The 15439-nt window shown below is 52.8% G+C and overlaps 2 protein-coding genes across 40 annotated transcripts in view; one reads left to right on the forward strand and one right to left on the reverse strand.

Annotated features, from left to right (window-relative positions):
- Window positions 1–1233, forward strand: part of ATP6V1E1 (ATPase H+ transporting V1 subunit E1) — a 38949-nt gene extending 37716 nt beyond the window's left edge. For all 3 annotated transcript variants that reach the window (XM_015149662.3, XM_015149663.3, XM_077950980.1), the window contains one exon: window positions 664–1233. In XM_015149662.3, coding sequence (XP_015005148.1) covers window positions 664–726 — 63 coding nt within the window. In that variant the 3' untranslated portion in view covers window positions 727–1233. The remainder of the gene's footprint in view (window positions 1–663) is intronic.
- Window positions 1234–2514: 1281 nt separating this feature from the next.
- The window catches only part of SLC25A18 (solute carrier family 25 member 18), a 28237-nt gene continuing 15312 nt past the window's right edge, over window positions 2515–15439 (reverse strand). For 4 of the 37 annotated variants that reach the window (XM_028828014.2, XM_028828010.2, XM_077950925.1 and 1 more), the window contains exons 3-11: window positions 15019–15106; window positions 13837–13959; window positions 13583–13638; window positions 12361–12451; window positions 10897–11015; window positions 6079–6244; window positions 5319–5473; window positions 3726–3801; window positions 2515–3301 (exon numbers count right to left, since the gene is read on the reverse strand). In XM_028828014.2, coding sequence (XP_028683847.2) covers window positions 3160–3301; window positions 3726–3801; window positions 5319–5473; window positions 6079–6244; window positions 10897–11015; window positions 12361–12451; window positions 13583–13638; window positions 13837–13959; window positions 15019–15038 — 948 coding nt within the window. In that variant the 5' untranslated portion in view covers window positions 15039–15106 and the 3' untranslated portion in view covers window positions 2515–3159. Of the gene's footprint in view, window positions 3302–3725; window positions 3802–5318; window positions 5474–6078; window positions 6245–10896; window positions 11016–12350; window positions 12452–13582; window positions 13639–13836; window positions 13960–15018; window positions 15429–15439 lie in introns of all 37 variants that reach the window. The other 33 variants (XM_077950921.1, XM_077950917.1, XM_077950920.1 and 30 more) reach the window with 13 other exon arrangements.

Here is a 15439-nt window from a genome sequence, read left to right on the forward strand (position 1 = left end):
TTGTCTTATAACTAAAGCACTTTCACCTTGATTTTTTCATATTCTGGTAACTTAAACCTCAGAACATTGTTTCCTAGTAGCCACTGTCTCATCCAGTATCATAGCCACTACTCACTCACGGATATTTGATTAAACCGAAAAATTCAGTTTCTCAGCACACAATAACCAGCTGGAGCTGGAGCTGCCCTGTTGGACAGCAGAGTCTTAGAAATCCAGGGTTAAGTCCTCCTAAGGATTCATCAGTGGCTGTAGCAAGTGCTTCCAGCCTAAACTGGCATCGGAAGTGTTCTGTGCGGCCGCTGTGGCCACAGTAGGCACTCAGTAAATGTTTGTTGAAGAAAGAGTGTAGGTGACCTAGCATATAGTGGTGAGATGATGATAATGAGTTAAGTCTGAGATAGTAGTGACTTTAGGGTTTTGTTATTTTTTTTTAATGTGTCCCTTTTGTAAGCAGCCTGAACCCCAGATTTGGGATGAGTTAAGCTTCTCACCAATGAATGTGTTACTGTGCTTCAGGGAACGAAAGGGTGGCTTTGATGTGCGTGGCTTTGTGCGTCCTTCCCAGCCGTGTAGGTGCGTGGCTTTCCACCCGTGGTTAAGATGTGCGGTACTCTACAACTCCTCCAGCTGACATTGCGTGTTTATTACACTTTCTCCCCACAGATGATGCCAGAGGTCCGGGGAGCCTTGTTTGGTGCAAATGCCAACAGGAAGTTTTTGGACTAAGCCTTCAGGAGGTGGAGCTCATCCTCAGCTCTCCCGCTGTGATGTGGAAGCTTCTGATATTTGAAGAAACACGAATGTCTCTGTAGCTTCCTCTTTACTGCCCCAGTATTGCTCTGTATTTATCAGTGATGCCCTTCCTGTCACTCATGCCTTGCCTAATTGTTCACAGTGGTGGAAAGCTTCATGTAATATGATCAGGACCCACCTCCAGTTCATCTGAAAGTAACACAGTGTCCAGCTGGTTCTCCAGCACTAGGGGAGGGGGCGGATGGTGGTCGCGTGGGCTTCCTGGGTCTCCACTCTCCGTCTGGCCTAGAGGTGATGTTTGGTGTTTGGCCCTGCAGTCCCCACTCTTGAGGCTTATTAAGGTGCGTGTGGCGCACCACTCCTTCCAGCAGTAGTCGCTTGACTGTTACCTGTTTAGGCCTAGAAGTTTTCCCTCATCTGTAAATGTGATTTAAAATCTAAGCCATGAATATGCTTTATTTATTAAAAGAGTTACATGGATTTAATGTGATTTCTAGTGTAAAGCACTACAAATTTAGGTTTTGACACAGTCAAATTCTTACTGAGGCACCTAGAAAATAAGTATTTTCCCAATCCCCGTGGCACTTGATGGTGACAGCTGTCAGCACCTGGACCCTTTAACCCTCTGGGTGTCCCCTGGGCTGTTGCTCGTCGTTCCCAGCCCATCACCCGCGAGGGGAGCGTTCTTTCCACCCTTGTGATGTGCCACACACCCCACATGGCTGTTCAGTGTGGGCTGGCCTCTAGAAGCGCTGTACAGCTTTATCGAGGAAATAGTTGTGTTAGTGTTGCCCGAGTGAGAAAAACCAAGTTTTTTTTTTCTTTTTTTGAGACAGAGTCTTACTCCATCGCCCAGGCTGGAGTGTGTGGCGCGATCTCGGCTCACTGCAAGCTCCGCCTTCCGGGTTCACGCCATTCTCCTGCCTCAGCCTCCCGAGTAGCTGGGACTACAGGCGCCCGCCACCTCGCCCGGCTAGTTTTTTGTATTTTTAGCAGAGACGGGGTTTCACCGGGTTAGCCAGGATGGTCTCGATCTCCTGACCTTGTGATCCGCCCGCCTCGGCCTCCCAAAGTGCTGGGATTACAGGCGTGAGCCACAGCGCCCGGCTCAAAAAACCGAGTTATTTTGGAGCAGGTCACTGTGTGCTGGAACCAGATCCTTTCACAGAGGCCCTGTTCTTCCTCCCCTGCCCCATGTTTTATTTTTCTGTAAGTGACAACTAAGAGCTGCCCAGGGCCTTGCAGCTAGTACGTGGTGGAGCTGGGACTTGAACTGAGGTCTGTCTCCAGGGCCCATACTCTAATGCAGTTCTCATAACAGTGAGGTTCCCAAGGCTGACCATGTTGGCGCCATCCTCTTCGTCGTTAGCCCAGGTTTCACAGTAGGTGGGACTGTTGTAAACACCAGCTCATGCAGCAGGTGCTGGTTTTCTTAGGACTTGGCCCTGCTGCTGTGACATTACTTCTCCTGTAGCAGCCTATGGGGCAGGAACCGAGGTGCATGAGGACAGCTCTCACAGCAAACTCAGCTCCTCAAGACGACGCACTTACGAAGGGATAGAATCAAGGCTTAAAGCCCAGTGTCACTAACAAGCAGATGTTTCCCTGTGGCTGTGTTCCTCCACCCCCATAAGTAATAGTTTGAAGAGTCACGGGGGTCTGCTTCTGTGCCCTTTTTAATGTTGGGGTTTGAAATGGACGTAGAAAAGCAGATGGTGGCACCGTTCACTGCAGCCTGTGCTGTACCCACTGATGAACAGATGAGATTGTAACCGTTCACCTTTATGTCAAATAGTGTTCCTCGGATACAGGGAGGGGTCTGCAAGAGCCTGGGCTCTGGAGGAGGGGCCGGGCTGCCCAGTTAGAGCCGGCCTCAGCCCCCTCAGCCATCCAGGGATTCGAAAGGGAGCTTGGTCTCAAACGAGGTGCTGACTTTGAGGACTTTCATGGACCCTTGAACTTCTGATCCTCCTTTTCCTCAAAAATCAGGCTAGGACTCTTATAGAGTCCAAGATTAACAATGCTAAATCCTCAAGCTGACTGAAGATTGCCGAGTTTGACTGAGATGTTAAAATATAGAAACAACCCTTCTATTTTGACTACCTGTTAAGGTGCTGCAATTAATACAACTAAAGTACTACTCTTGTTGAAAAGTAGGTGGGTAGGGGCTTCTGAAAGCCCCTGGTAGCTGTGCCCACAAAGGAAAATGAGTGTAGACACACAGGGGAAGAAGGCTGTGCTCGACTTGTTAAGAGTATAGGGCTGTTTCTCCTGAGACTGAGGTAGCGCTACAACGCAGAGGACAAGGCAGGCCGGAGCGGCCCCGCCTGCCCTTGTCCCCTCTAGGCTAAGTGAAATGGGCTAGAGAGAGGGTGGCGAGTGCAGGGACCTGACCTCCAGCTCCGTCTACTCAAAACACTTTAAGATGCGCTCTCCAATCCCAATGAAATAGACCCCTTGAGCAATCCCAAAGAGAGGTGCTATGACCAGTGCCCGGCAGCCAGCGCCTTTCATGAAGGCAGACGGTCCCTCCTGAATCCAGAGTTTCCTGGGGAGAAAGAAGAGCCGGTGAGCTGATGGGCAGGGGCAGTCTGCCAGCAGCCCTCGGTGGCGGCCTCTCCATCTGTGCACCGCTCGTTTGAGAATAGTGCCTTCCCAGCAAGAGCGAGGGGCCAGGGGTGTGGGGCTGTGCCTCGCCCGCTAGGTGCGTGCAGGTTGGTTACTTATGCAGTTGGGTCAAGGCCTTGGAAATAGGCTTGATGTGGCTAGAATCTTTGGTGAGAGACGCTGTGGGGATACCACAAAGAAGAAAAAGGCTCCGAGTACCCTGTTTTCTCTGAGAGGTGAGGGAAAGACAGACTTCTGAGAAACCCAGAGCCCAGCATTACAGCTGGTCTCTAAATCTGACCTAGGCATTCACCCATGCAGAGGAACCGGTCCCAGCCACCATTTGAGGGGACACTGGCTCTCACCTGGCACAGTCGGTGATCCCACTGTACACGTCCTCGCCCAGGCCTTTCTTGAGGGTTTGGATTCGAGTTTTCAGAACTAAATGAAGTAAAAGTTAAAATAAGTGGTGAACAGCTTACCTTTGGTGTCCTCCCCTCAACACAAGTGGCTGGGTCCTCCTTTAGAGCTACCACATGTAAAACTGCGTCATAGGCCGGGCACGGTGGCTCACGCCTGTAATCCTAGCACTTTGGGAGGCTGAGGAGGGCGTATCACGAGGTCAGGAGTTCGAGACCAACCTGGCCAACATAGTGAAACCCCATCTCTACTAAAAATACAAAAATGAGCCGGGCATGGTGGCGTATGCCTGTAGTCCCAGCTACTCGGGAGGCGGGGGCGGGAGAATCGCTTGAACCGGGGAGGCGGAGGTTGTGGTGTGCTGGGATTGCATCACTGCACTCCAATCTGGGCAACAGATTGAGACTCCATGTCAAAAAAAAAAAAAAAAAGGTCGTGAGACCAGTTCTGCCATGGTGTGCATTGTGTGATCTGAGTGGAGGTCTTCGTCTTTGCGCCTCAGCTATAAAATAAATGAGTCACGTTACCGTGGGTTGGTTTGGTTTTGTTGAGATGGGGTCTTGCTCTGTTGCCCAGGCTGGAGTGCAGTGGCACGGTCACAGCTCACTGCAACCTCGACCATCTGGGCTCAAGTGATCTTGCCACCTCAGCCTCCCCAGTAGCTGGGACTACAGGCGCTACCACCACACCCAGCTAATGTTTTTACTTCTTTTAGAGACAGGGTCTCACTTTGTTGCCCAGGCTGGTCTCAAACTCCTGGGCTCTTGTCTCGTCCTCCCAAAGTTTCGGGATTACAGGTGTGAGCCGCCGCCACACCTGGCCAGGTTACTGTTGGTATAGGAAGTCCGCCCGCATGTTTGGGGAGCTGCGGGCAGCCCTAACACAGAGGGAGGCATTGTCTTCTCACAGTGGGTTTAGCTCCCGCCTTTAGCCCCAAATTTTATGTATTTATTTTTTTGAGATGGAGTCTTGTGCTGTCACCCAGGCTGGAGTGCAATGGTGTGGTCTTGGCTCACTGTAACCTCCACCTCCCAGGTTCTAGTGATTCTCCTACCTCAGCCTCCCAAGTAGCTGGGATTACAGGCACCCGCCACCACACTCAGCTAATTTGTTTTGTAGTTTTAGTAGAGACGGGGTTTCACCATGTTTTAGTAGAGACGGGGTTTCAGGATGGTCTCAAATTCCTGACCTCAGGTGATCCACCCACCTCGGCCTCCCAAAGTGCTGGGATTGCAGGCGTGAGCCACCACACCCGGCCAACCCCACATTTTAAAAGATCAGCAATAATTTACAGCTGAGGCTCACAACTCTTCTGAGGGGATGAAAAGCTAAAGGAATCTTGAAGGTGAGGGGATGTGTCAGGGATGAGAAACAGAGGGAAAGTCTCTTGAGCCCACTTTCTCCGGAAGGGCCTTTAATGAGCCTCTGCCAGCAGCCAGATTGCAACCCCAGACGGCTTCCAGGGTCGGGCTGTTCCATCTGTAAGCACAAAATTAACTGTTCATCCTATAGAAAGGACACGTCTCCCACCTCCTTACCATCTAGAGGCGTCACTGCGACCGCAGCTACGGAACCTGCCACACAGCCTGACACGAAGGAATGTGCAAAGGACGCCTTACCGGCGAGCTCGTTGAACCCCAGGTGGTTAAGGTTGGCGAACAGTGGGAAGTAGATGATGGAGAAGGGGATATCTCTGCAGAAGAGGGAGGAGAAACTCTGAGCTCCGAGCCGCCCTGGGGCTGCCACCCGAGGTGAGACGATGAGCTTTGCTGTCAGCTATGGGGCTCACAGAGAAGCCGCTGGGACTCACCCCTTCTTCAGTGCCCGGGACAGCAGGGGACAAAAGGGCTACTGCCATCTGTCCTGCCCTCCCAGCTCCTTCCTCTGCCCTGCAGCACCTGCAGCCTCTTGACTGCCAGAGGCAAGTCCGAGGCTGGAAACGTGTTCTGTGCAGGGGCAGGCAGGCCAAGGGAAGATGAGGGACATGGCCACCCATTTACTAGGAACTCTGCGGTCCTCTGTAGACAGGGGCTTTCTTAGGTGCCTTTGGGCCACAAAACACGCAGCCTTCCTGTGGGGCTGGTCATCGCTACGCAAGGGGCCTAAAACTTCAGTCTTCTAGGTACCCATTCTGTGCCACCCTGGCCAGTTCTGGACAAAACAGGAAGCACGGAAATCGTCTGCTCACCTGGATTTGGGTATTCTGGGAAGGACACAGCGGCAGATAGGACAGCCAGCTCTCCGGCCCTCACGCCCTCCCCCATGCACTTGTCCTAGGGAACCGGAAGAGAGGCTCACCTGAGGAGGGTGGCACCCAGGCCCTTGTAGAGCCCAGCCAGGCCCTGGGTGCGGAGCAGCTCCCGGGCGATGAGGGTGGCAGAGGGGCGTTTGTGGGTGGAAGCCGAACCCGTTGTGTAGGACCTGGAGGCGGAGGGTGCTGAGGCTGAGCCCTGATGATGGACGGCTGGAAGGGAAAGGACAGACCCCATCACTACCTGGTCCCCGACAGATGCGACAAAACACTCCTGAGTGTGGCTCTCAATCCCTGCCCCTGAGGCAGTTCAGAGGCCAGGCTGACACCTCGACTGGCATCCGGAAGAATGTCCTAATTTTAGAATGTTAATTTTTGGCTCTAAGGATGTCTTCCTAAGGTCTACAGTATCTCAGGAGCTATCCCAGTGCTGAGAACGCTTCCCAAGAGCACGGCCACAGCCTGGCCCGCTTGCTTCTCCGCTACATTCCTTAGGGCTCCATTCCTTGCCCTCCCATTAAAACTGGATTTGATCTGGCTTCCATTTCTAGACCATTTCTCAGCCTATGTAGATCATTTTTATTTTTACTTATTTTGGGTTTCTTTTTTGCAGTGGTGTGATCTCAGCTCACTGCAACCTCCGCCTCCCAGGTTCAAGCGATTCTCCTGCCTCAGCCTCCCTGGTAGCTGGGATTACAGGCATGCACCACCACACCTAGCTGATTTTTGTATTTTTAGTAGAGATGGGGTTTCACCATGTTGGCCAGGCTGGTCTCGAACTCCTGACCTCAGGTGATCCACCTGCCTTGGCCTCCCAAAGTGCTGGGATTACAGGTGTGAGCCACTGTGCCTGGCCTGGGTGATTTTTAGACACAAAAATAATTTGTTGCTTTTCACCGTTAGGCAGAACATACGTGAAATTCCCATGCCCTAAGGTGCTAATAGGATGGAATGTCTCCCTCAGGCTTCCATGGCACCTCCTTCTGCTCGCCCTCCAAGATGAGGTGAGCAGGTCCGTCCCACCCTTCCCTATTTGGTAGAATTTGATTCTTTAAATAATTCAGAGCCCATCATTTGATAAGTTCAATATTACTAATTACAATGGAATTATACCACATTTAAAATGTTGTAAGGTGGCTGGGCGTGGTGGCTCACGCCTGTAATCCCAGTACTTTGGGAGGCCAAGGTGGGCAGATCACCTGAGGTCGGGAGTTCGAGACCAGCCTAACCAATATGGAGAAATCTTGTCTCTACTAAAAATACAAAAACAAAAATTAGCCGGATGTGTTGGTGCATACCTGTAATCTCAGCTACTCAGGAGGCTGAGGCAGGAGAATCACTTGAACCTGGGAGGCAGAGGTTGTGGTGAGCCAAGATAGCACAAATGGACTCCAACCTGGGCAACAGAGTGAAACTCTGCCTCAAAAATAAATAAATAATAATAAAATAAATAAATAATAGTAAAATAAAATGCTGTGAGGCCCATTAACAACAATGGGATTTATGACACCGAAATTCTGTGAATATTTATTTTCCTAAATCTGTGTTTGAGAAGCTTTGCTTAGATTATAAGTCCTTGCCAAAAGGAAGCTATTCCCAACGACGTCCCAAATTTGTTTGGTATCCACCAGAAAAATATTTCTTTGAGATGGAGTCTTGCTCTGTTGCCCCGGCTGGAGTGCAGTGGCGCGATCTCAGCTCACTGCAAGCTCCGCCTCCTGGGTTCACACCATTCTCCTGCCTCAGCCTCCTGAGTAGCTGGGACTACAGGCGCCCGCCACCATGCCCGGCTAATTTTTTGTATTTTTTTAGTAGAGACGGGGTTTCACTCTGTTGGCCACTCCTGACCTCGTGATCCACCCGCCTTGGCCTCCCACAGTGCTGGGATTACAGGCGTGAGCCACCGCGCCTGGCTGAAAATATTTCATACTAGGAATCTAGTTATCACGCACATTTTCTTTTTTTTTTTCCTTTTTTTTTTTTTCTTGAGACGGAGTCTCGCACTGTCGCCTGGGCTGGTGTGTGCAGTGGTGCGATCTTGGCTTGCTGCAACCTCCGCCTCCTGGGTTCAAGTGATTTTCCTGCCTCAGCCTCCCAAGTAGCTAGGATTACAGGTGCCTGCCACTATGCCTGGCAAATTTTTTGTATTTTTAGTAGAGACGGGGTTTCACTATGTTGGTCAGGCTAGTCTCGAACTCCTGACCTCGTGATCCACCCACCTTGACCACCCAAAGTGCTGGGATTACAGGTGTGAGCCACTGTGCCCGGGCCACATTTTCTTTTTTTGTGGTTTTTGTTTTGTTTTGCTTTTGTTTTTGTTTTTGTTTTGAGACGGAGTTTCACTCTTGTTGCTCAGACTGGACTGTGATGTCACGATCTCTGCTCACTGCAACCTCTGCCTCCTGGTTTCAAGTGATTCTCCTGCCTCAGCCTCCTGAGTAGCTGGGATTACAGGCATGCGCCACCACGCCCAGCTAATTTTGCATTTTTAGTAGAGACGGAGTTTCTCCACGTTGGTCAGACTGGTCTTGAACTCCCGACTTTAGGTGATCCACTCGCCTCAGCCTCCCAAAGTACTGGGATTACAGACGTGAGCCACCACACCCGGCCTGTTTTGTTTGTTCGTTGTTTTTTTGAGACGGGGTCTTGCTCTGCCACCCAGGCTGGAGTGCAGTGGCGCAATCGCTCACTGCAGCCTCAACCTTCCTGGCTCAAGCAATCCTCCCACCTCTGCCTCCCGAGTCCCTGGGACCACAGACCCACACCAGCACGTCCAGGACCACAGCCCCACGCCAGCACATCCAGGACCATGGCCCCATGCCAGCACATCTGGCTAATTTTTGTATTTTTTTAGAGGCAAGGTCTCACTATGTTGCCCAGGCTAGTCCTAAACTCCTGAGCTAAAGTGATCCCCCCATCTCGGCCTCCCAAAGTGTTGGGAGCCACTGCACACAGCCTTTGCACAAATTTTCTTTTCTTTTCTTTTCTTTTTCCGGGATCTTGCTCTATCACCCAGGCTGGAGTACAGTGGCCTGATCTTGGCTCACTGCAACCCCCGCCTCCCCAGTTCAAGCGATTCTCCTGCCTCAGCCTCCCAAGCCGCTGGGACTGCAAGTGCACACCACCACACTTGGTTAATTTTTGTATTTTTAGTAGAGAGAGGGTTTCACTATGTTGGCCAGGCTGGTCTCGAACTCCTGACCTCAGGTGATCCGCCCACCTGAGCCTCCCAAAGTGCTGGGATTATAGGCGTGAGCCACTGCACCTGGCAGGCACATATTTTCTTATGGTAGTAATCTAGGTGCAGGCTGCAAACAATTAACTTTAAGTAATTAGTTGATCAATATGAACATTATTTTCCCCATTGTCATCTTTACATGCACCATAATTTATTGATATCCTATCTTTTACTTCTTTCTAAATGCTTTTGGAATACTAAACTTCTTACACAGGTTGAAAAACTAAACACAGTGGGGACTCATCTGTGCCTAACTTTATTCTCCCGCAGTTTTATTTGGTCCAGGCTGGTCTGATTCAATGTAGAAATCTGGTAGAATTCTTGCACAGCACATGTGCACATCTGAATTGAGGAAGGGAAGGGCACTGCATGGACTGAGGACTGTATGCCCGTTGCCAGGTGCTGCATTAGGTGCATTATGGGTTAGTGTATTTAATTTGGTCGCTGTGGTTTAGCCCTAAGGAGAGGCCCCCACATCCCTTCCACGGTTGGCCAGCTCTAGCTTTTACTATATGCGTTGTGGCATCTACACCACTCCATAGTGCTTGCTTTTTTTTTTTTTTTTGAGACAGAGTCTCGCTCTGTTGCCCAGGCTGGAGTGCAGTGGTGCGATCGCTCACTACAACCTCCGCCGCCCGGGTTCAAGTGATTCTCCTGCCTCAGCCTCCCGAGTAGCTGGGATTACAGGAGTGTACCATGCTAAGCCAACACCACTCCATCGTTCTGAGAGGACCAGGATTTAGGAAAGGGCCAAACTTCTCTTCCAGGAAAAAACAAAAGAATGAGAATGATTTTCTTATCCCTTTTTATGCCTTTCCACCAAAAGCCAGCTTCTACAGCACAAAATACTTACTGACTGGAGGTTTCAGTGAGCCAGTCATTGGCATTTCTCTCTTTTTTTTTTGAGATGAAGTCTCGCTTTTGTCCTCCAGGCTGGAGTGCAAATGGCGTCATCTCTGCTCACTGCAACCTCCGCCTCCTGGGATCAAGTGATTCTCCTGCCTCAACCTCACGAGTAGCTGGGATTACAGGCACCTGCCACCATGCCTGGCTAATTTTTGTATTTTTAGTAGAGACGGGGTTTCACCATGTTGGCCAGGCTGGTCTTGAACTCCTGACCTCAGGTGATCCGCCTGCCTCGGCCTCCCAAAGTGCTGGGATTACTGGTGTGAGCCACCACGCCCGGCGGCATTTCTTAAAATCTTTAGGAAATCAAGTCTAATTGTGAAGAAAATATGACAGAAGCATAAAGTATTTTCTGACCCTCTGAATCAACATTCTCGTTTCTGCTATTTGTTCTGGAGCTGGCAGCATTGATGAAATGGGTAACCATAAACGAAGACTTTTTTTTTTTCACACCTGGCTAATTTTTGTATCTTTAGTAGAGACGGGGTTTTACCATGCTGGGTGGGCTGGTCTTGAACTCCTGACCTCAAGTGATCCACCTGCCTCGGCCTCCCAAAGTGCTGGGATTACAGGCGTGAGCCACCATGCCTGGCCAAAGACTTCTACCTGCTTGGAAAGTTGACTGGTCACACAGCCTAGCAAATGAGGGTGGGATGTGGGATGTGCCTGGTTCCAATCCCAGCCCTTTACTGTTCCCATAGGAGGTGGGGACAGGCCTCACCCAAGCGTCCAGCATCCTGCAGCTGAATCTTGAGCATTTCCATGGGAGAGGTCACCACCACCTGGCACATCCCAGCCCCACACCCGGCAAGCATCTCCATCTTCAGGTTCCGCTGCATCCTATGGGAACAGGCGTCAGGCTCCTTCAGCCGCAGCTGCCCTCTTGTGAGAGGGGGACTTTCCCTGGATGGCCTCCGTGGCTGCCACTCACCCAGCTGGGCAAGTCATCAGCTAGCCCTTAGTTGTGGTCTCTGTACTGACAGGGGACTAAGTTGAAAACAAAGCCTGCTAGGGAGGTAGCACTGCGCGGAAGCTGAAAACAGTGACAGAGAAACTACCCAGGCCAGGCGTTGTCCCTGATCCCTTCAGGAACATCACTGGGGCAATGTGAGGCACAGAGAGAGCTACAAAGTGTTTGGGGACTGATTTGTTTTTCCTGAGACGAGGTCTCACTCCGTTGCCCAGGCTGACGTGCAGTGGAACCAACATGGCTCACTGCAACCTTTTTTTTTTTTTTTTTTTTTTTGAGACGGAGTCTGGCTCTGTCGCCCAGGCTGGAGTGCAGTGGCCGGATCTCAGCTCACTGCAAGCTCCGCCTCCCAGGTTTACGCCATTCTCCTGCCTCAGCCTCCCGAGTAGCTGGGACTACAGGTGCCCACCACCTTGCCCGGCTAGTTTTTTGTATTTCTTAATAGAGACGGGGTTTCACCGTGTTAGCCAGGATGGTCTCAATCTTCTGACCTCGTGATCCACCCGTCTCGGCCTCCCAAAGTGCTGGGATTACAGGCTTGAGCCACCGCGCCCGGGGGCTCACTGCAACCTTGACCTCCTGGGCTCAAGCGGCCTCCTTCCTCAACCTCCTAAAGTGCTGGGATTACAGGCATGAGCCACTGCACCCAGCTTGGTGGCTGATTTTTAAAAATTTATTGCCTAGTTGATGGATTTGTCGGTGTATTCTATATTGTCTATATTATCTGTCACACTTCCAAAGTATACCAGCTCGTTGTCTGCCTTCACTCTCCAGCAACCCTCAGCCCTGGGTGCACATACTGAAATGCATGCAGGCAGGTAAAATGAGGCACATTTGAAATCTTTTTTTTTTTTTTTTTTGAGATGGAGTCTCGCTCTGTCGCCCAGGCTGGAGTGCAGTGGCGCGATCTCGGCTCACTGCAAGCTCCGCCCCCCGGGTTCACGCCATTCTCCTGCCTCAGCCTCCCGAGTAGCTGGGACTACAGGCACCCGCCACCTCGCCCGGCTAGTTTTCTTGTATTTTTTAGTAGAGACGGGGTTTCAGCGTGTTAGCCAGGATGGTCTCGATCTCCTGACCTCGTGATCCGCCCGTCTCGGCCTCCCAAAGTGCTGGGATTACAGGCTTGAGCCACCGCGCCCGGCTGAAATCTTCTTCCTGCCATCTCTCCCTAAAAACACACAGTGAAGGATCCAACCCCACTCCACCTGGCCATACCCATCTTCCATGAGCAGCTGCCGGAAGAAGTCGTTGGCCGCCAGCTTGATGGCCTTCTCCGGAGTGACCAGAGTGAGGTTCACAGCAGCCCCTGGAAGTGAAGGACAAGATGGGGAGTCAAGGCCATCCCAGAAATAACAGTTCCCCGGGTCTGCCCCTCAGCCCTAGCCAGGCCAGTCTCTGAGTGAAGGGCATCTTGGGGGCCAGGTGGGGCTCCCGGGCCTATTTCACTGAAATAACTTTCCATTCCCACTCCCTACCACATTCTCTCTTTTTTTTTTTTTCGAGACGAAGTCTGGCTCTGTCGCCCAGGCTGGAGTGCAGTGGCCGGATCTCAGCTCACTGCAAGCTCCGCCTCCCGGGTTCACGCCATTCTCCTGCCTCAGCCTCCCGAGAAGCTGGGACTACAGGCGCCCGCAACCACGCCCGGCTAATTTTTTGTAGTTTTAGTAGAGACGGGTTTCCACCGCGTTAGCCAGGATGGTCTCGATCTCCTGACCTCGTCATCCGCCCGCCTCGGCCTCCCAAAGTGCTGGGATTACAGGCGTGAGACACCACGCCCGGCTCCACATTCTCCTCTTTTTACGTATTTTTTTCTTGCGGACTCCTCAGTCTGGTTATCAGGAAGCCATTTTATTTTTGTTGCTGCTGGTGGGGTCGCGGATGATAAACCAGCAGTTCCCAGTGACAGGCGCCAGGCGCAGGGACTGGGGTTCTGCTCCTCGGTGCCGCACAAGCCAGTCCCATTGGCTGCTGGCTCCGGGCTCTCCAGGGTTTGTGTTTCGCTTCTCGGTGGCACAGCATATGAGTTCCTGCTCAACTCCAGCTTTGGATCCACTGTCCAAGGTGGCCTGCTGGCTGGGGGCCCCGCAGGGACCGTGGCAGCGCTGGACCGTGCTGGGGAGGAGGCACCCGGAACTCCCTGCCAGGCGCTCAGGACCCTCTCTCTCTTCGCTTCTAGCCAGGCAGAGAGAGGCCGGCAGGCAGGGTGGGCTCGCCTGCTCTTAGTGAGGCGGTGGCGGGGGTGTACTCTGGGGGTCTCTGGAAGCCTTACCGGGACCCAGGGCTGCCTCTGACTCCACCCAGGATCACAGAGGCTCATCAGGAAGGACCCCCTGGCAGCCCCGGCCCCATCCCCGCAGCAACGGAAGGAACACCAGTTCCCCAGGTCCCCTACGCTCACACCTGCTGCCCAGCCTCCCGGGGGGCCTGAGAAGCCCACCTCGGTACATGCCGAAGAAGCCCTCTGCCCGAGCCGTCTTCATCAGGCAGTCGATCCTGAAAGCAGAGGCCAGAGTAGGAGTCAGGGTGCAGCAGGCCGCCCAGCCCCCTCCATGCCCTGCTCCCGCGGGCACATCCCAGCTGACCAGCTCCCCAGCCCCCACGCTCACGCGCGCTGCCTGGAGACTGGAGGGAAGGGGGCCCCATCCCTCCTCCGGGCGCCTCTGCCCTCCACGCTGGCCCACCAGCACCTACATTCCTTTGTACATGGCTTTCCCATGCTGGTTCTGCAGGCGAGTCTTGGCCAAGTCGATGGGGAACACGCAGGTCACCCCCACGAGCCCTGCTACACCTCCATTGATGAGTTTGGCTGTGATGCTAGGACACGGGGAGGAGAGAGGCAGAGGGAGGGGCAGGTTAGGGAGCGGATGCAGCCAGGAATGGGCAGGGGCACAGACAGTGGGGAACCGCAGCCCCACAGGTGTCCAGAGATGCTCTTCAGCCTCCCTGGCCCAGGTCTGGTCCAGACAGGACAGCCGCACTCACCAGGGCTGAGGCATCTTGCTGCAACCCGGGAGGGAAGTCCCTGGAGCTGGGACCTGCAGGGGCTTCTGGGAGGAGCCCAGCTCTGCCCCCATGGGCCGCCACCAGGGCACCGCTCTGCCCCGAGCTTCCCCGGCCCGCCCTCTGGCTCTTCCGCAGGCCTGGAGCCACGTGTGCGGTTCTCACACAAACTGGCTGAAGGTCAGGCGGAACCGAGTTTGCATCCCGACTGTGACCTTGCCTCTCTGGGCCTGCATTCCCGTGGAACTCACTCCAGGGTTGCTGAGGACTATGGAAACCGTGCCTGGGGAGAATGCCAGCTATTGTTCATAATAAGAGAACAGGCACTTCCCACAGTGAGGGCTTCAAGTCGGTCAGCCCCTGAGGTGATCTCTTCCAGCCAAAAGTCAAGCCACAGTTGAGATAACATGCCCCCCACGCTGCTGGGTATAGGAGCTTTGGAAGACCAGATATAGAAAACAAAGCTTCTCAGACTCCTTGGAACCCACTAAACTTTTCTTATCTTTCAGGCGGGAGGCAGACTGTGAACAAAATATTTGGCGATGGATTTACCTGGAAGTGGTAAGAGTGGATGACAGTGGGCCTTTCACAAAGGAAGAAACTTGGGACGATAAAGAGAACTGTGCACTAAACTTGGCAGTCAGAGAAGATGAACCCAAACGAACTATGTTGAACAATAATATACACGTGCACAGAAGCTTGTGTGTATGTATTTGCCGCAGTAGAGGTAGTGTATATGTGATATGGGGAGCAGGGTTCTTGCTCTTCCCCAGGACTCAGCTTGTTCTTCAGAAACCTGGATGTGCTATCACCATAGTGACTCTCTCCCCAGGCCCAGGGGCCAGGGCCTCTGGCTGCCCCCACCCCGCTCACCTCAGATCTTGGTGGGCCATTCTGCAGGGACTGGGGATCCCAGGACACAGGGCTGCTGGCTCCTTGGGGTAGCCGCTGTTGGGGCTGGCTGAGGGAAGAAGTGGAAGCTTCCTTGGCTCTGGCCCCGCAGCAATGTGGACAGAGCACGGGTTTTGAGTGCAGCCTGGCCCGAGCCACCTTCCCGGCAAGTCACGGCCTCCCTGGGCTGCAGCTTCCTCCCCTGTGGTCAGAGAAACACACACCTCACAGATGGGCGAGGACGCACGTCACTAGTGGACTCATGCGGCCCGCTTGCTCCACTTTTTTCCCTTCCTAAACCTTTTGGACTTTGGGATTCAAATCAGAATCCTTGAACTTTTGGACTCTGGGGATCAGATAAGAAGGAAGCGGCCGGGCGCGGTGGCTCAAGCCTGTAATCCCA

The sequence above is a fragment of the Macaca mulatta genome, chromosome 10, assembly GCF_049350105.2.
Source record: "Macaca mulatta isolate MMU2019108-1 chromosome 10, T2T-MMU8v2.0, whole genome shotgun sequence".
NCBI lineage: Eukaryota > Metazoa > Chordata > Mammalia > Primates > Cercopithecidae > Macaca > Macaca mulatta.